This window comes from Crotalus tigris, unplaced genomic scaffold (genome assembly GCF_016545835.1).
Source record: "Crotalus tigris isolate CLP2741 ecotype Arizona unplaced genomic scaffold, ASM1654583v1 scf7180000018371.15429387391:27106975, whole genome shotgun sequence".
Classification (NCBI taxonomy): domain Eukaryota; kingdom Metazoa; phylum Chordata; class Lepidosauria; order Squamata; family Viperidae; genus Crotalus; species Crotalus tigris.
In genome coordinates, this window is record NW_024096970.1 from 3,686,867 (window position 1) to 3,704,744 (window position 17,878).

The window sequence follows — 17,878 nt, forward strand, 5'->3', positions numbered from 1 at the left end:
ATGTGATTAATATTAGAAGGGAACGCTACGGATTCTTATTTAGGATAAACGAATCTGCTGAGGTTTGGGCTGTGTAATACTGGCTACAATATTGTTATGATCGCAGTTATAGCAATTAAAAGATAAACCTTTATGGAAAAAACCAATTAGAGACCAGATGGTGCTACTAAAGTAACGATACAGAGTTATATAAGGAATATACAATACTGTTTATCTTGTGAATATCTAGTATTCGCCCTTATTCGGGGGGGGGAAAACCACAAAATAAAGAGGACAAACTACGGGTACAATAGACTTCACTTAATGCTATTGAGCATGCTCAGTCTCGGCTCTCTAGTTACCAATAGGTGAAGGGCAAAGGCCTCAATCGACGCTATTGGGCATGCTCAGCTTTTCTGAGTTCGCGCAGTATTTAATGAAGGAAAAGGCCAATTTTCGGGCTACACCGGCTACGGCGGTAGAAGGAAAGCAACTCTTGATTTGTGTACGTGATGACCGCTCGTTTCTGGTAGCTTTCTCGATCGAGGTTTTTCCCCGCAATAACTAAGCTAAGGAGCGAAGAATCGAGGGAAGGCTTGTAATGAAGGAAGGCCCGTTCGTGTACGGTTGATATGGTAACGGGTCGCCGGGCTACTGTGCCGGGAGCTTACCGCGCGGAAGCCTGACGATTTGCATTCGGTTTGCCGCGTGTGGGTTGAGCGTGGACGGGCATAAGTTGTGTCACTTGCCATGGCCAGCGCGCGTTAGGAATCTGACCGATATACTATGGCAGGTGCCTATTCGCGCTCTCTCGCCTGTGAAACTGATGGCAATTACTGCTGATGGTGAGATACCGTAACTATATACAGTAACTATTGGCTACCAGGATGCGTCGTTTCCTAGAAGATAATGAAAATTAAACATAATTTAAGGGGCAGTCTCTGAAAAGCAGAAAGGAAGGTCCCTATTTATTTCACCTCTTTTAGAGAAATGCTGGAATCAACTTGCATTTCATCGTAATGCTTGTCAATAATAGCTAATAGTGAGTTTGCAACAAAGCAAATGGTGAATGTACTTTCTTATATCAGAAGTTAATGCAGAATGTACAACAGATATGCTGCCAGGTTAGTATGACAATGTTCGCATAACATGCAGAAACACATCTAACCAACCACATTTTAGTCTCGCGTCTTGCATGATGGGTCCATGAGGTTGTTTATGTTGCAGTTTACTGCCTTATATAAGGCCAGAAAACTGAGTAAATATTGATTTAGTTAATCATGGCCTAATATGTTGTGGAAATGACGACCAAGATAGAGTAATTTTGGAATAATTCTGAGCCCATTTATTGAACTTTATGATATTTCCTTATCAAAACTGCACTGAAATCCCAAGCTGTTTAGGAAGTATATATGAGACAGTTTCTTCAGGGAGTAAGAATTTAATAGGCTGAGCGGAACATATATGTAAGAAAAAGGCTTAAATAGAAAATTGATTTAGAACTATGATGGATGAGCTGAATCTCATATTGATTCTTTTAACCACCTGTGTCTTATTCAACTGTTCTCCATATGCGCCATAGTGTCTTCCAGATGTGTGGAGAATCAGAATTCTCAGTTCCCATGGCTATTGTTCAGATGTTTGCAGATTCTGAAGGTGTAAGATGGGGAACTGCCATATGATCTGATTGTTTGCCGTCTTCCTAAATCACGAAGTATGATTTATAAAACACAGAAGCCAGAGTCAAACCAAGTAATCCATATTGTCTTTTGATGACAACAGTTCACCATAACACCATGTAACCCCTCCCCATAACCATACCCACAAACTCTAAAACAGCACAGCAAGGTCTACTTGTAAGTATCAATTGAGGGAGGAGAGGAAATTGAACTTGAGAGAATAGAAGGACTGCTGACCTTTTGGTGCTGAACTTATATTAAATTTCTTGCAAGGAGGGATAAGAATTTGAGTGAGGTATGTTATCAGTTTTAAAATCCTCCAACTATCACAAGATGAAAGAAAGGTATGAACACAATTCTTCTCCTTATACTCAAGATGCTTTTGTTCCCCACTGTATAACCTGTGTCAATTGAAGGCCATGAAGGGTAACTTTCTATACTATTTAACAAAGAGACTAAAGAGGATGGGACAGGAAAAAGGTAATTATCTTTTTCTTTCTGTAATTCTTGCATTACAAAAAAATGGTTATGGCTCAGAAATAAATTTCACCACTTGCTTGGCTTATCTGAATTTGAAAACTAAACAAGGCTGGTAGTGTTTAAATGAAACCAACAGAGAATTTGGGGCTATAAGCCAGATTGAGAATTTGAAAAACTTTGCAAAGAAAGGGATGCTTCTGCTTCTGTTGCCAATGAAACTGTATTTTAGTATCCTATAGTTAATAAGTATGGAGCTTGGCTCAAAGACATCTTTACTGTTGACACCATTTATTTCTACCTAACATAGAAATGTCTATATTTGCTGAATTATATTTCTGATGAGGAAAGCAACACTTTATATATCTTAGCTTACTAAGAATCTTTTACCATAATTTAGAAAATATTTAGAGCAAGGAGTGTGTTCTAATCTCTGTTAGATCATTGATGATCTTTAAATGGGGCTTAGATGGTCAGCAGTTAGGGATGGCTTAATTAATGTGAGCATGGGATTGGACTAAATAGTCTATAAGGAGTTCTCCTTTTTACTCTTTCTGTGTTTTGTGTTAACATGTATGATAGTGAAAAACATACAGTAATACAATATAACTTTAGAAGATGGGCTTAAAATCCAGAAGGATCTTGACAGAATTGAACACTGAGCCTTACACAACAAAATGTAACTCGGTGAGAAAAATAAGGTTTTACACTTAGGCCAGAAAAACTAAATGCACAGGTGTAGAATAGGTGGTACCTGGCTCAACAGCAGTAACTGTGAGAGGAAGCTAGGAGTCCTAGTGGACAACCACTTAAATATGAGCTAGCAGCATGCTTCAGTATACAGATTTATACTGCTTTGGGAAGACCACACTTGGAATACTATATCCAGTTTTGGTCACTGTGATACAAAAAAAGATGTTGAGACTCTAGAACAATGTTTCTCAACCTGGGCAACTTGAAGATGGGTGGACTTCAACTCCCAGAATTCCCCAGTCAGCAGTTGCTCACTGGGGAATTCTGGAAATTGAAGTCCACACATCTTCAAATTGCCCAGGTTGAGAAACACTGCTCTAGAAAGAGTGCAGAGAAGAGCAACAACAATGATTAGGGGCTTGGGGGCAAAACATGATGAATGGTTGCAGGAACTGTCTGTGTCTAGGCTAACAAAGAGAAGGACTAGGTGACATTAAAGCAGTCTTCCAATATTTGAGGGGCTGCCACAAAGGAAGAGCCCAAACAACAATAGGAATCATAAGTATTTTGATATAATCTTCCAGATTGAAAAATTGGTTTGGTTATAAATCTTACCAAAGGGTTAAATAAATTTTCTACTAGTTTAACTGTCAGGACTTTTTAAAAGAATTCTGGGAATTATGCTCTTTGATAGACAGAAACTATGGATAGTTGCTCATGGGAGAATAAATACTTCCAGATATCTTTTGAGAAAGGTGCTCCAAAAAATTAATGTATGTGTTTGAGGTGATTGTGTAATTTCTGTAGAATGTATTGCAGTTTCTGTTCCATTATTACTGAAGAACAGTTAGAATTATTTTTATCATGGGCCTTTTAAATTCTGGATATAGAATTAAGTGAATTCTCATTACATGAGACTGCTCTCGAAGACCACCCAGAAATTCCAAGTGGTGTACATTGTAACTGTCTGTCTAATGCAGGGTGGATAATAATGATTTTTTTTTAAAAAATGGGATTTTAAAAATTTAAATTGGATTTTTTTTATTTTTATCAAATTTATTTTAATAAAATGTTTTTGGAGTAAAAAATCTATCTAAATATAGTTTTCTATTTAAGATACATTAATAATTCAGTTTATTCAGCATGAAATGGAGCTGGCTCCGAAATGGCGGAGGGGGACCAGGCCTATCCCGCCCATTCTCCGTAGCATGGTAGTCCAGCTCGGGAGGGGAGTGAAAGGGAAAGTCACCGAGCAAGAAATGGCCTGGATGGGAGAGGGGCTGAAGTAAGCAGGCGTGGGGTGTGTATAGCAGCTCCACCCCCTCCCCCACCTGCCTTGCCTCGTTGTAGTGGTAGTGGTGCAACATGTGCTCTCCTGCCCCATTGTGGCAGCGAGGTGGAATGGAGTGGGCAGGGTCCTAACTAGGGCTTATTTTGGGGGTAGGGTTTATATTACGCCCCAAAATCAGGGTAGGTCTAATTTTTGGAGAAACACAATGCGATTAACCTATTAACCTAAAATCAGTTCTGATATCGCTGTTGTACTAACCTGACAGCTTATTATTCTAAATAGGAAACCTTCATTTTGTTTGCAAATAATAGTATTAAAGATTCTAACCACCAGCAGGAATGAGTCCTTACATTTAAAGAGCACCTGTCATTTCAGATCCATCATGGCAGCGCCTGATCCCCTCACCTGCTGCCCACCACGTCCCTCACCTTGTTGTGTTACTGCCACATCCCCAGCCATCCCATTAAAGTGAATGGGACTGTCGGTGAGTCAACAGCGGGTCAGAGGAGGAGTCGCTGCGGGACAGAGATGACAATTGCTCTTTCAAAATTATGATTTAAATCGAATTGATTTAAATCAAGCCTTTTTACTAGTGATTTAAATTATGATTTAAATTGTGATGTAAATCAACTTGATTTAAATCAAATCCACCCTGGTCTAATGTCTGATAAGGGCCAGACCAATCAATGTATATACACTAATATGGGAGCTGCAGTGACTATCACTATCTTTCTGAGTGCAGTTTAAGATACTGATTATCGCTTTCATAGCTTTGTATGGTTTTGAAAGCACCTGTCCTAGATAGAATATGCTCATTCGGTATATGCAAGCAGAGTGTGTCTGTTGAGGATGCTCTTCTTCTAAGATATTTGGAAGAAGAAGGTATTCCTGATTAGAGTTCCCCTCCTTGGAACAGTTTGGCTCCAGAGACAGGAGTGAGTGATCTCTTCCATCAAGATCTTTCAGAAACTTATCAAATGCTCCTGCTCCTATGACAAACGATGTGAATCAGTTATTGTTTTTTTATTTTAAAAAAAACCCTCTATGTTGTAGCTTTTGTATACCTATTATGTCTTTATTGCAATAAAGACATAATAGGTATATGGTGCGACTTTATGTAAGGCTGTTAAGTTTCATTTTTCTGAAGTTTAGTTTCATACATTTATGATTCTATCAGTGATTATAACTTGTCCTATGATCCTTATAAATGTTTACTAGGAAGTCACTTTGTGCACGATGTAGCTTCTACCCAGTTGTTCTTTGGTATACAGTAGAATATGGCAGAGCTGCCTCAGAATGGCTGAGGAGGATGGGGAATGGTGACAAAACATTCTGGTTTCTTATCTGCGCAGAGGAGAACGCACAGAGTTGCAGAGTAGGACAAAGTGGAAGTTTTTGCCAATTCTTCCCTGCTCCACAGCTCTAGAGGAAACACTCCAAAGTAACCACCAGTCTTTATAATGTTCATCTGAGACAGCTACATTAATATAAATTGCAGGCAACAATTAATTTATTGATAAGATTTTATCATTCTTCCCTTTTTATTCAGAAACTCAAAGCAACATACTTATTTATAGTCTTTCCTCTTCTCATAATTCCCAGCTTTGTGAGGTAAGATGAGAAAAAGAGAGAGTGCAGGAGTGAGCTTCCGTTGCTGAGGGTGGACTTAAATCTGGATTTCTGGGTGTCAGTCCAGTATCTTAATATACCACACTGGCTTTCTAACATTCTGTGGGAATGGTGTCTGTGTTGCCAACTTGACGTGTGTAGCCTTTGTATATGGACAAGATCAGAGTTAAACTGTTTTCCATTTTTCCAGCTAGATATTCTTTAGGGCAGTGATGGCGAACTTTTTAGAAACTGAGTGCCCAAACTGCAACCCAAAATCCACTTATGCATTGTCAAGTGCCGGGTGGGTGTGGCCCATTGGCTGGGTATGGCCAATTGGGTGGCGTGGCTAATTGGGTGGGCGTGGCTGCAGTGGTAACGGCAGACTGGGTGGGACTAAAAAGTTCAATCAATTCCAACTTTGCAAGATAATAATAATAATAATGATAAAGTTGGAAGGGACCTTGGAGGTCATCTAGTCCAACCCCCTGCTCAGGCAGGCAACCCTATACCATTTTGGACAAATGGCTGTCCAGTTTCTTCTTAAAAACTTCCAGTGTTGGAGCATTCACCGTTTCTGGAGGCAGGTTGTTCCACTGGTTAATTGTTCTAACTATCAGGAAGTTTCTCCTTAGTTCTAGGTTGCTTCTCTTCTTGATTAGTTTCCATCCGTTGCTTCTTGTCCTGCCTTCAGGCGCTTTGGAAAATAGCTTGACTCCCTCTTCTTTGTGGCAGCCTCTGAGATACTGAAACACTGCTATCCTGTCCCCCCTTGTCCTTCTCTTCGTTAAACTAGACATACCCAATTCCAGCAACCGTTCCTTATATGTTTTAGCCTCCAGTCCCCTAATCATCTTTGTTGCTCTTCTCTGCATTCTTTCTAGAGTCTCAGCATATTTTTTACATCGTGGTGACCAAAACTGGATGCAGTATTCCAAGTGTGGCCTTACCAAGGCATTGTAAAGTGGTATTAATACTTCATGTGATCTTGATTCTATCCCTCTGTTAATGCAGCCTAGCACTGTGTTGGCTTTTTTGGCAGCTGCAGCACACTGCTGGCTTATATTTAAATGATTGTCCACTAGGACTCCGAGATCTTTTTTTCCCCCCGCAAGAAGTTGAAATTGACTGATTGAATCTTTTTTTATTTTTTGCACATGGCAGTGGAGGCCTAAAGTGAAAAAGTTTTATAAACCCCAGCTGAAGGCCTAGGACTGGGGCGATGGCGCATGTGCCCACAGAGAGGGGTCTGAGTGCCGCCTCTGGCACGAGTGCCGCCTCTGGCACCCGTGCCACAGGTTCGCCACCACTGCTTTAGGGATATCAAATGCCTAATAAAATCTAGTCAGAATTCTGTTTAAATGAAATATGTACTGCTTTTGATGCCAATTTACAAGCTGCTTCTAAAAATCTGTTGAGTATAAAAAATGCTCAACAGATGAATGAACGATTACTATTCAAAATTCCTAGCTAAAGCCCTCTTGGGTTTCTGACTACTGAGTGCACCTGAAATTTTTTTTCCAGGACGGCTTGCTTTTATTCTGTGTTTCTTATTCATTATTTAAATGATTGCTTTAATAAGGTGCAAATTAATTAATTTAGAAGCTAAAAACAGACGTAATGGGCAAAATCAAAGTAAATGGGATAGTTATGTGAGTGGAGCTAGAAAGAAGGAAAGAAATAGAGCTGTGTGAAAGGATGATCTGCTTTATTCTAGGAAAGTTATTTGAATTCTCTACAAAAACCACAGAATAAGATTTTTCATAAATTCATTAGTAAGTAAACATAGGAATGGATACAATATTACAATTAGATTTTAATATTTCTTTGTTACTGAAACATAATGCATCCCAGTGGAACCAATTCACACACACTTAGCTCAGGTATAATCAAGTGCGGATACGTAGTCAGCTACTCTATGATGAATATGTATTTCTGCTCTCTGAACTTGAAAAGTAGCGATTTGAAATGAGAGCTGCAGAAATTACACTGAAAATGAAATTGAAGTGTCTTTTTATGCCTTGCAAGTAACAAATCTAATATTCCAAATGGATTGCTGACTAACACAGAAAGTAACTGATTTGGTGTGCTTTTTAAAAATTATAAATGCATTAAAACAGGTTTCATTGATATGTATGTATGTATGTATGTATGTATGTATGTATGTATGTATGTATATATATACAGTGGGGCAAAAAAGTATTTAGTCAGCCACCAATTGTGCAAGTTCTCCACTTAAAAAGATGAGAGAGGCCTGTAATTGTCATCATAGGTAGACCTCAACTATGAGAACCAAAATGAGAAAACAAATCCAGACAATCACATTGTTTGATTTGGAAAGAATTTATTTGCAAATTATGGTGGAAAATAAGTATGTGGTCACCTACAAACAAGCAAGATTTCTGGCTCTCACAGACCTGTAACTTCTTTAAGAGGCTCCTCTGTCCTCCACTCATTACCTATATTAATGGCACCTGTTTGAACTTGTTATCAGTATAAAAGACACCTGTCCACAACCTCAAACAGTCACACTCCAAACTCCACTATGGTGAAGAACAAAGAGCTGTCGAAGGACACCAGAAACAAAATTGTAGACCTGCACCAGGCTGGGAAGACTGAATCTGCAATAGGCAAGCAGCTTGGTGTGAAGAAATCAACTGTGGGAGCAATAAGTAGAAAATGGAAGACATACAAGACCACTGATAATCTCCCTCGATCTGGGGCTCCACGCAAGATCTCACCCTGTGGGGTCAACATGATCACAAGAACGGTGAGCAAAAATCCCAGAACCACATGGGGAGACCTAGTGAATGACCTGCAGAGAGCTGGGACCAACGTAACAAAAGCAACCATCAGTAACACACTACGCCGCCAGGGACTCAGATCCTGCAGTGCCAGACGTGTCCCCCTGCTTAAGCCGGGCCCGTGTGAAGTTTGCTAGAGAGCATTTGGATGATCCAGAAGAGGACTGGGAGAATGTCATATGGTCAGATGAAACCAAAGTAGAACTGTTTGGTAGAAAAACAACTCGCTGTGTTTGGAGGAGAGAGAATGCTGAGTTGCATCCAAAGAACACCATACCTACTGTGAAGCATGGGGGTGGCAACATCATGCTTTGGGGCTGTTTCTCTGCAAAGGGACCAGGACGAGTGATCTGTGTACAGGAAAGAATGAATGGGGCCATGTATCGTGAGATTTTGAGTGCAAACCTCCTTCCATCAGCAAGGGCATTGAAGATGAAACGTGGCTGGGTCTTTCAGCATGACAATGACCCCATACACACCGCCCGGGCAACGAAGGAGTGGCTTCGTAAGAAGCATTTCAAGGTCCTGGAGTGGCCTAGCCAGTCTCCATATCTCAACCCCACAGAAAACCTTTGGAGGGAGTTGAAAGTCCGTGTTGCCCAGCGACAGCCCCAAAACATCACTGCTCTAGAGGAGATCTGCATGGAGGAATGGGCCAACATACCAGCAACAGTGTGTGCCAACCTTGTGAAGACTTACAGAAAATGTTTGACCTCTGACATTGCCAACAAAGGATATATAACAAAGTATTGAGATGAACTTTTGATATTGACCACATACTTATTTTCCACCATAATTTGCAAATAAATTCTTTCCAAATCAAACAATGTGATTGTCTGGATTTGTTTTCTCATTTTGTCTCTCATAGTTGAAGTCTACCTATGATGACAATTACAGGCCTCTCTCATCTTTTTAAGTGGGAGAACTTGCACAATTGGTGGCAGTCAGTCTCAAGACCATTTTCAAAAGTCGTGCTTGTGAGCTGTTTGGCACGTAGATCCAGTGCGCCTATCAGCTGTTCAGCGCGAGGTTCTTAGGGCTTCGTGCTCAGTCTTGTGCCGGCTGGATTCCTTCTGTGAGGTGCAGCTTGGGGGTTCATTTTGCTCTATCGCGTGCAGGAACTGCGGGATTGGATCTGTAGGGAGAGAAAGTAGATGCCCTCGTGGGGCTTGTGAATGATTTGCCTGCCCTCGCTCCCCTTTTTTAGGAAGCTGTGAAATCGTCTCTGTTAAAGAAGCTAGCCTCTTGGATTGCATAGTTTTTTTGGTGTAGGGTTGCTGTGTGTGTGTTTTCATTGGGTAGAGTCCTTTGGAATGTTTGTGTGTGATTGTTTGTTATGCTTATTAGTTGTGGGTGGTTTTGTGGTGTTTGGGAATTGGACTGTAATATTTTGATCCATTGAATGTGATAAGTCATATTTCATTGCAGGGGGGAGTTTTGGTCTTGGTCTTAATATTCTGTTGTTACTTAGGTGTTGTGTGTGTATGTTTTGTTGTATGTGAGTGTCTTGTGAGGTTGCAAGATTTGTGTTTTGGATGTTTGTGTCCTGAATGTTGTGGTCAGGGGGGTTGTTGTTTCTGTGTGTGAGAATATCAGAACGTGGTGTGTTGGTTGTGTGAGTTGTCATGGTTGTGTTAGAGCGGTGGTTCTCAACCTGTGGGTCGGGACCCCATTTGGGGTCAAATGACCCTTTCACAGGGGTCGCCAAACCATGCTGTCCGCCATTTTTTTCCCTTTTCCCTAGCTGTCCTACTCCCTCTTATTGGTGGCCACACCCACTTGGGGGTCACCACAACATGGGGAACTGTATTATGGGGTCACGGCATTAGAAAGGTTGAGGATCACTGTGTTAGAGTTATATTCTTTACTTAGGTTTGATGAAAAGGATTGTGTTGTAGAAAGGATATCTATTGTGTTGGTTTGGGGTTTGATAAGTGGGTGGGGTGTTGTTTTTGTGTTATTATTGGTTGAATTGAAGTGTTTAGGTATTTTACGTTTTTGTAAATGTCTTTTTAGGGTTTGGTAAGGGGGTAATAGGTCTATGTGTCTCTTAATAGAATGACAGTCTGAAAACCAATCTTCTTTTAAAAGATGGTCTCCTTTGGTGGAATCATGAGCAATGACTTCTGCTCCTTTAAAGTTGAAAGTGTGGCCATGCTCAGCTATATGGGTCCAGACTTGGGAGTGTTGTTCTTGTTTTCTTACTGCCAAAATATGCTCATGTATTCTGGTTTTAAGTCTTTTTGATTTTTCTCCAATGTAGTTACATTGGCATATGTTGCAGTTGATCTTGTATACAATGGAGGACAAATCACTGGTTGGTAATGGTTCTTTGGGTCGCATCAACTGGTAATGTATCGTTTGACTGGGTTTGTGTGCTATGTTGATATTGTATGGGGCAAGGATCCTGGCAGTTGCTTCTGAGACTCCATTGATGTATGGGATTGTTACCCAAGTTGTATTAGTTGGAGCATTGTAGTTTGAGTGTGGTGTCTTATCTTTGCAGCAACGTTTAATGAAACTTGGTGGGTAGTTATTTTGTTTGCATATGCTGAGAAGATATGCTTTCTCTTTAGATATCAACTTGAGGGATCTGGAGATTGCAAGGGCAAAGGCGAAGAAAACCATCCTGAAGAAGAAACAACCACTGATAAGGGACAGGTCTCCAATTCAGAAGAAACTACCGATGGACTTACTATCGGGGAATGTAGACACACTCGCTCAGGCAATAGTGCGAAGGGACATGGAAACAATTCTCGATCTGGAGATCCGAACAGGCAAGGAACAGCTATTGACTGATGAGTTGTTTGAGCAAGTTGCTTCATTTGACAGCTCTGCAATTACATCACTGCAGGCGGATCTCCTACAACTGTCATTGGATGTTGGTGCTCTCCAGACAACAATGATCAGACTTGAGAACAAAGTCGACAAGATCCTTAGTTTCCTTGAAGCCCTCCCAAAGCAAACAAAAGCAAACACAGATGAAGGAATATCTGCAGTCCTCCAGGCTGTGAACATGAACACAAAGATTCTTGGGAAGATCTCTGAGAAAGTTGAGTTTATTCATGCAAGATCTGCAATTCATGATCCAATGGCACCTATGACCATGCCTTCAGCACCACCTGTCACCGCCATATACCTAGCCCTACCTCTGCAAACCTCTGAGACTGTCTCGGCAGACATCCTTAAAGGGATTTGTTTTGGGTAGATTTAAAAAAAAAAAAAGAAACAGCAAAATCTAAAATCTTTAACAGAGACGATTTCACAGCTTCCTAAAAAAGGGGAGCGAGGGCAGGCAAATCATTCACATGCCCCACGAGGGCATTTGCTTTCTCTCCGTACAGATCCAATCCCGCAGTTCCTGCACGCGATAGAGCGAAACGAACCCCCAAGTTGCACCTCACAGAAGGAATCCAGCCAGCACAAGACTGAGCACGAAGCCCTAAGAACCTTGCACCGAACAGCTGATAGGTGCGCTGGATCTATGTGCCAAACAGCTGACAAGTGCGACTTTTGAAAATGGTCTTGAGACTGACTGCTTTATGCCTTTAAGAGCTTCTTAAGCATGCTATGTGCACATGCCTCAATGCAACCCTTGTTTAACTGTTATGTAAATTTATGCACATACTCCCTCCTTCTCATTACTCTGATGATGTTAACAGATTGTTAATGAAAGCTCAGCAATTAATAAAGAAAGCCTTTTACCTTATATCCCAGAGCTCTTTATTTTTATCTGATTGACTTTAAATATAGATAGATAGATAGATAGATAGATAGATAGATAGATAGATAGATAGATAGATAGATAGATAGATAGATAGGTACTGAAAGGGAACATACAGTAGTTCTTTTTAAAATTGATTGTTTATTCTAATATAATGTTAGAATACTAGTATTTAAATACTAATCAGCAATGCTTGTTTTCTGTTTAATAGCACATATAGGGTTGCCTTCTTTCTTTTGAAACTAGATTTTTTCTCTTTATCGTTCAGATCCTGCTAAAATATCATTATTGCATCACTCACTAAAATATAAACTAATAAGTGAGTGCTTTTATAAAGGATATCAGTGTAATTTTCTTTCAGCTTGGAGAATTATCGTGTTTGGCTGTGAGAGCATGTAACAGAGACACTTTTCAGTGAGTGGCTTTTGTGTATCTTTCATCTTTGTAAAAAGATTTGCCCATGCTTCTTATACTTCTGCGTGGGTTTTTTGTCATTAAGTAGGGCAAGAATAATTGTAGCTCCAGTAACAGAAGAAGCTTTGTATTAGCTGGAACAATTTCTGTTCTTTATGCAGGTTGAAAAACTGTGTCTCTGAACAGTTCAGATAGTCTGTAAACTTTGTATAATAACATGGAGAGAGAGTGGATATGCTGGTTTGATTGCACCTTCTGGTACTGTAGGTCTGTGATCTATCACATTTATTTTGGGGGTATTACGTTTTCAGAGGAGTTAGGATGACATTCTGCTTTGCTACTCGTAAAACGTTTATCAAACTTTAGATGTACAGTCATTATTTCTTACTTGGACTTCTAAGGCGTATCCTTCTGTTGTGTTTCTGTCTTATTAACTCTGTCCTGCTTGGCCCAGTTCTTCCACTGATAAGTGCAAAGCAGCAAGTATCAAAATGTTTTTTTCGCATAAAGCATCAATATAAGAGAACAGAAAGGAAAGCCTAGAATTTTTCAGAAACAAGACCTGAAGTTAGGCAACATAAAGATATTTAAATTAGACTTTAAAAATCCATAATGCTGTAATTAGCATTAGTGGGGAACCTTGGAATCTGATCTGGCAAGTTTTCTATATTTCGATTAGATCATATTTAAGACTATTTAAATTAGCTCTACTATTGAATAGTTTCCAGAGATTGGAACAAAATTCCATAGGTTGCTGCAAAATGCAACAATTATGCTTGTTAATAAATATTGTGTTTTTAATTCCAGTATGAAATCTTCACTGATTCCATTTGCTTGTTGTTTTCCAGATTTAATTCTAAATGTTGGTCTTAAGCTTTAAAGCTTTGAATAGCTTAGGGTTCTAGTTAACTAATAGGCTGATTGTCTTGATGTTCAGCTGTGAACCTGCCAGGGTCCATTTTTGTTTTATAAGCTCTATGTGCTTAGTATTTGTCAGAAATGACTATGTATTTATTGTGGTCTATATGTTTTATGTGTGCTTGTTAATTTCTTGCTGAAGGATATTCACTACAGTTGGAAGCTATGTTATATATCATAAAAGTATATACAGTAGATTAGAGTACTGTATTGGAAAATCCTGTCATAATATGGTTTTTGCTTATGTATAGACTAGACTGATTATGCTAATCTGCAGTGCAGACAGATGGCTAAGCAGCATGGACTAATGGCCAGTATACTAGGAACTACAAGGATTAGATGTACATTACCATGTAATCTGAATTCTAAAAAATTACGTGGGAAATAATCCTGTCTTAAATATTTTATTTCTTTTTCTGTGCAGCAATATGCAGTCTTCAAAGAACAAAAATCTAGACTATTCAGAAGCATTCTATAAATCTTTATTACCTGTCCAAAAGACTAGTGCTGAGATCATAAATGAAGCACGAAGTACATTAAGGACTTTAAGAACTCAGAGGCCATTTACACCAAGAGATGAGCGAAGGAAACTTTTTGGTTCTACCTCTTCAAGGACACCTGAAAATAGACCACCTTCTGCTTTTAGGTATGAAAAAAAAAAAGGGGGGGGACACCTTTTTCATACTGAATATGTAGGCTTGAAACCTACTTGAATACTTCTCATCATTCTCAATTCAAGAAATAAAAGACCAATTATGCAGTAGTCCATATCTTATTATGACATAGGTCCTCCAGAAATATTTAAAGTTACTCACTTCTAAAATGAAAATTCCAACCCAAAACCGTTACTAGGTTTTGTGTATAGCAGTGGTTCTCAACCTTTTTGATGCCACAACCCCCAACCGGTCGTAAGTCAAGGACTACTCAACCGGTCGTAAGTCGAGGACTATTCAACTGATGCAGCACCGTTTGCAGAATGGGACTTTTGGCGGGCTCAGCAGGGCAGAGACAGCCTGGACAATTCCTATTGGCTTTTGAAAGCCAATAGAATTAGACTCTATTCAAGAGAGTCTATTCTATTGGCTTTCAAAAGCCAATAGAATAAAAGGGAATAGCACAGCTAAGGAAAAGGAGGAAAAAAGGGCGGACTGTGTTGTTTGGCGACCCCCGTGAAATGGTCGTTCGACCCCAAATGGGGTCCCGACCCACAGGTTGAGAACCACTGGTGTATAGGAAGCTAAAGCTGCTGAAATATACTGGCTAAAACTCTCTCTTTTTTTTGTTGGTTTTGTGATTCCAGAAACAATTGTTTATATAGGAGAAGCTTTGTCACTGAATGGCTAACCACTGTAATTATTTACCACCACATACAGAAGGGCACAAAACAATAACAGGGTTAATTCTTCCACTGAATTCACCAGCTAGGAATCTATGAGATAAAACAAAAACTTTTATTTTTCTTTATAACAAAGCATTTTTATCCTTTACATATTATTCCAAGAAAGAAGTTTGAAGTAAATTGAGCAATTTGGCAGTAAAAATATTTTCACTGCATTAGTGACACACAGAAGGAAATCTTGTGGTGAAAAACACATAAACAGCTGTGTACACATTGATTATTATGATTTGTTTTTCCTTCTAGTCTCCACTCTTCTAGCTTTGAGTCAGTTGAGTCAAGACCTGCCTCTTGTGCACGCCTCAGCCCACTGGACCATGTGCGTATTTATTTTTGGCAATGCTTGTATACTCTGTGTCCAATTAAATCTTGACACTAAGAAAACCTGCAATTTGTAGAGATTATGCAGCTTGATGCTTAAACCTACTGCCATATTCCACTGGGGATTTTGTCATCTGCTCAAGATTGTGACCTGGCTGGGGGTATGCATCAAGGGGAAGGTATTCAGGTCACAGGAGGGGCAAATATACATTGTAACTTCAGAACAATAGAGTGAATTTGCAATTTGAGAACAGAAAAATGTGTTCTAGCATTAGCCTATAGCACAGGTAGGCAACCTTGGCTCTTTTATGACTTGTGAACTTCAACTCCCATGCTGGCTCAGGAATTCTGGGAGTTGAAGTCCAGAAGTCATAAAAGAGCCAAGGTTGCCTACCCCTGGCCTATAGCAACCAGATAGTTCATATCTAGGATAAAATAGAGCCCTTAGCTGTCACTCGCTATAAAAGATGTAGCATACCTTTTCTGTGGCCGTTGGCTTCCCCAGTGATGGTCGGCTAAAGTACCCTCTTGTTCAAGGTAAAAAAAACTGAGCTCCATTCTTTTGATTCAAAGAGCAACTGCACCTTTTGTTAATTATATGATTCAAGCATGAGGGTCAAGAAGATAGCTCCAGCTCAGAAGGAAAAAATGTTGGTTCTTGCATTTTTGCAGGTTGCAATCAATAGAAGGCTTAGTTATAGAGTACTTAAGTCTTGAGTTGTGATCCCACCTTCTGCTGAAAATCAATTGCTATTTTTCTGGTTCTGAGATTTTTTTTAACAAGCATTTCCCATATCATTTGCATTCATAAATGCTAGGATTTTGTTTTATAAACTGAAGTGCTTGAAAAAGTGAATTCTGTGTGCATTGGCACATGTTGTCAATTTTACCCAATATAATGGGACTGCGGCATATATCATGCAAGTGATTTAAGAAATGCTTGCAAAAAATCTCAAAACTGGAAAAATAGCTCTGCCTGTTGGTAATTAATAACGTGACTAATGTTTTTACAAAATTTACGCAATACAATCTTTTTTAGTTTTGTTTCAAATTCTGTCGTATTCAGTGTAAACCTTTGTGAGAATATCTTCTAAGGAATTAGGAATTTGTACTCTTGTGGTTGAATTGTTCGTATGCTAAATTAAATTTTGTTTTATAACAGAAGCCAAAATTATTGTCATCAGCCTCTAATTATGAAGACTATTGCGTTTCCTCACCTTTACCACCAGTGGATTCAGCGGAGATTAGAAAAGTCAGCAATGCTCGCTCAAGGTTGTCCAAAACTGTTTCCTGTGGAAATCTACTTCCAGATAAACTATTTCTTCCCAATGACTGTAAGAATACTAATCCATAGTTCTTTCTATAGCAGTATTTTAACACTTTTTAAAATAATGAAGATAGCCTTTGAATGTGAATCTAAATGTCATTCTTCTATCAATAAACCTATTTCAGATTTAGTCAATGCAACCCTATATGTATTTCCACCTTAGAAGTAAGTACCTTTCAATTTAGTGAGATTCAGTCTTAGGTAATGATGTATGTATGATATTATAACCTCTGTATAGTAGTTTGAACTTTAAATCAGCCATCGGTCCATTATGCTTTCAGTCTAGTACAGTGGTGGTGAACCTATGGCATAGGTGCCAGAGGCGGCACTCAGAGCCCTCTCTGTGGGCACGCATGCCATTGCCCCACTCCTAGGCCTTCAGCTGGGTTTTATAAAACCTTTTCGCTTTAGGCCTCTGCTGCCGTGTGCAAAAAAAAAAAAAAAAGGTTCAATCAATCAGTCAATTTCAACTTCTTGCAGGAAAAAAAAGATGTTGCAAAGTTGGAATTGATTGAACTTTTTAGTCCCACCCAGTCTGCCGTTACCGCCGCAGCCATGCCCACCCAATGAGCCACACACCCCCAATTGGCCACACCCAGCCAATGGGCCACACCCATCCGGCACCTGACGATGCATAAGTGGGTTTTGGGTTGCAGTTTCGGCACTCGGTCTCTAAAAGGTTTGCCATCACTGGTCTAGTAAATGCTCTTGCTGGAAGAAAGACAAGCTTCTTCAAGAGGTTTTGCACAGTTGAAATTTTGTTAAAGGACTTTTACAAACATTTTAAACATTTATATTTCTTTAGAAAAATATTTGATGCAAGGCAAACCAATCACCTGTATTTTTTTATAAAGGTACAGTATACAGGTAGTCCTGGACGTACAACTGTTCAAAGTTATAACATACTTTCGTGGAGGTATTCACAACCCAGTTTCAATGTTCTGATGGTATCTCTTCCCCTCCCCCCAGTCACATGACCACATGTTGGATTCTCTGCCCACATTTACAGCCAGTTGCAGCATCCCTTGGTCATGTGACTGTGTTTTATAATGTAGTTTTGCCAAGAACCAGGATTTACTTCTGTCTTTTGGCAAAACCAGCCTGTGGTGAATCATTGGCTTGCTTAACAATGGCAGCGTACATTTAATGACCACCACCGAAAGGTCTTAAAATTGGGTCAGCCATGTGGATTTCATGATTTATGAGCATGACGGGCCGACTCCATTATGGTTGTCAGGTTGAAGACT

The 17,878-nt window shown here is 39.6% G+C and overlaps 1 protein-coding gene across 9 annotated transcripts in view; it reads left to right on the forward strand.

The window, feature by feature from the left end:
* ARMC2 (armadillo repeat containing 2) overlaps positions 1 to 17,878 on the forward strand; it is a 71,684-nt gene that overhangs the window by 20,387 nt on the left and 33,419 nt on the right. Inside the window, exons 1-5 of one of the 9 annotated variants that reach the window (XM_039351150.1) lie at positions 380 to 484; positions 11,108 to 12,002; positions 14,012 to 14,233; positions 15,230 to 15,302; positions 16,467 to 16,638. In XM_039351150.1, the coding sequence (XP_039207084.1) occupies positions 14,016 to 14,233; positions 15,230 to 15,302; positions 16,467 to 16,638 (463 nt within the window). In that variant the 5' untranslated portion in view covers positions 380 to 484; positions 11,108 to 12,002; positions 14,012 to 14,015. The other 8 variants (XM_039351153.1, XM_039351151.1, XM_039351149.1 and 5 more) reach the window with 8 other exon arrangements.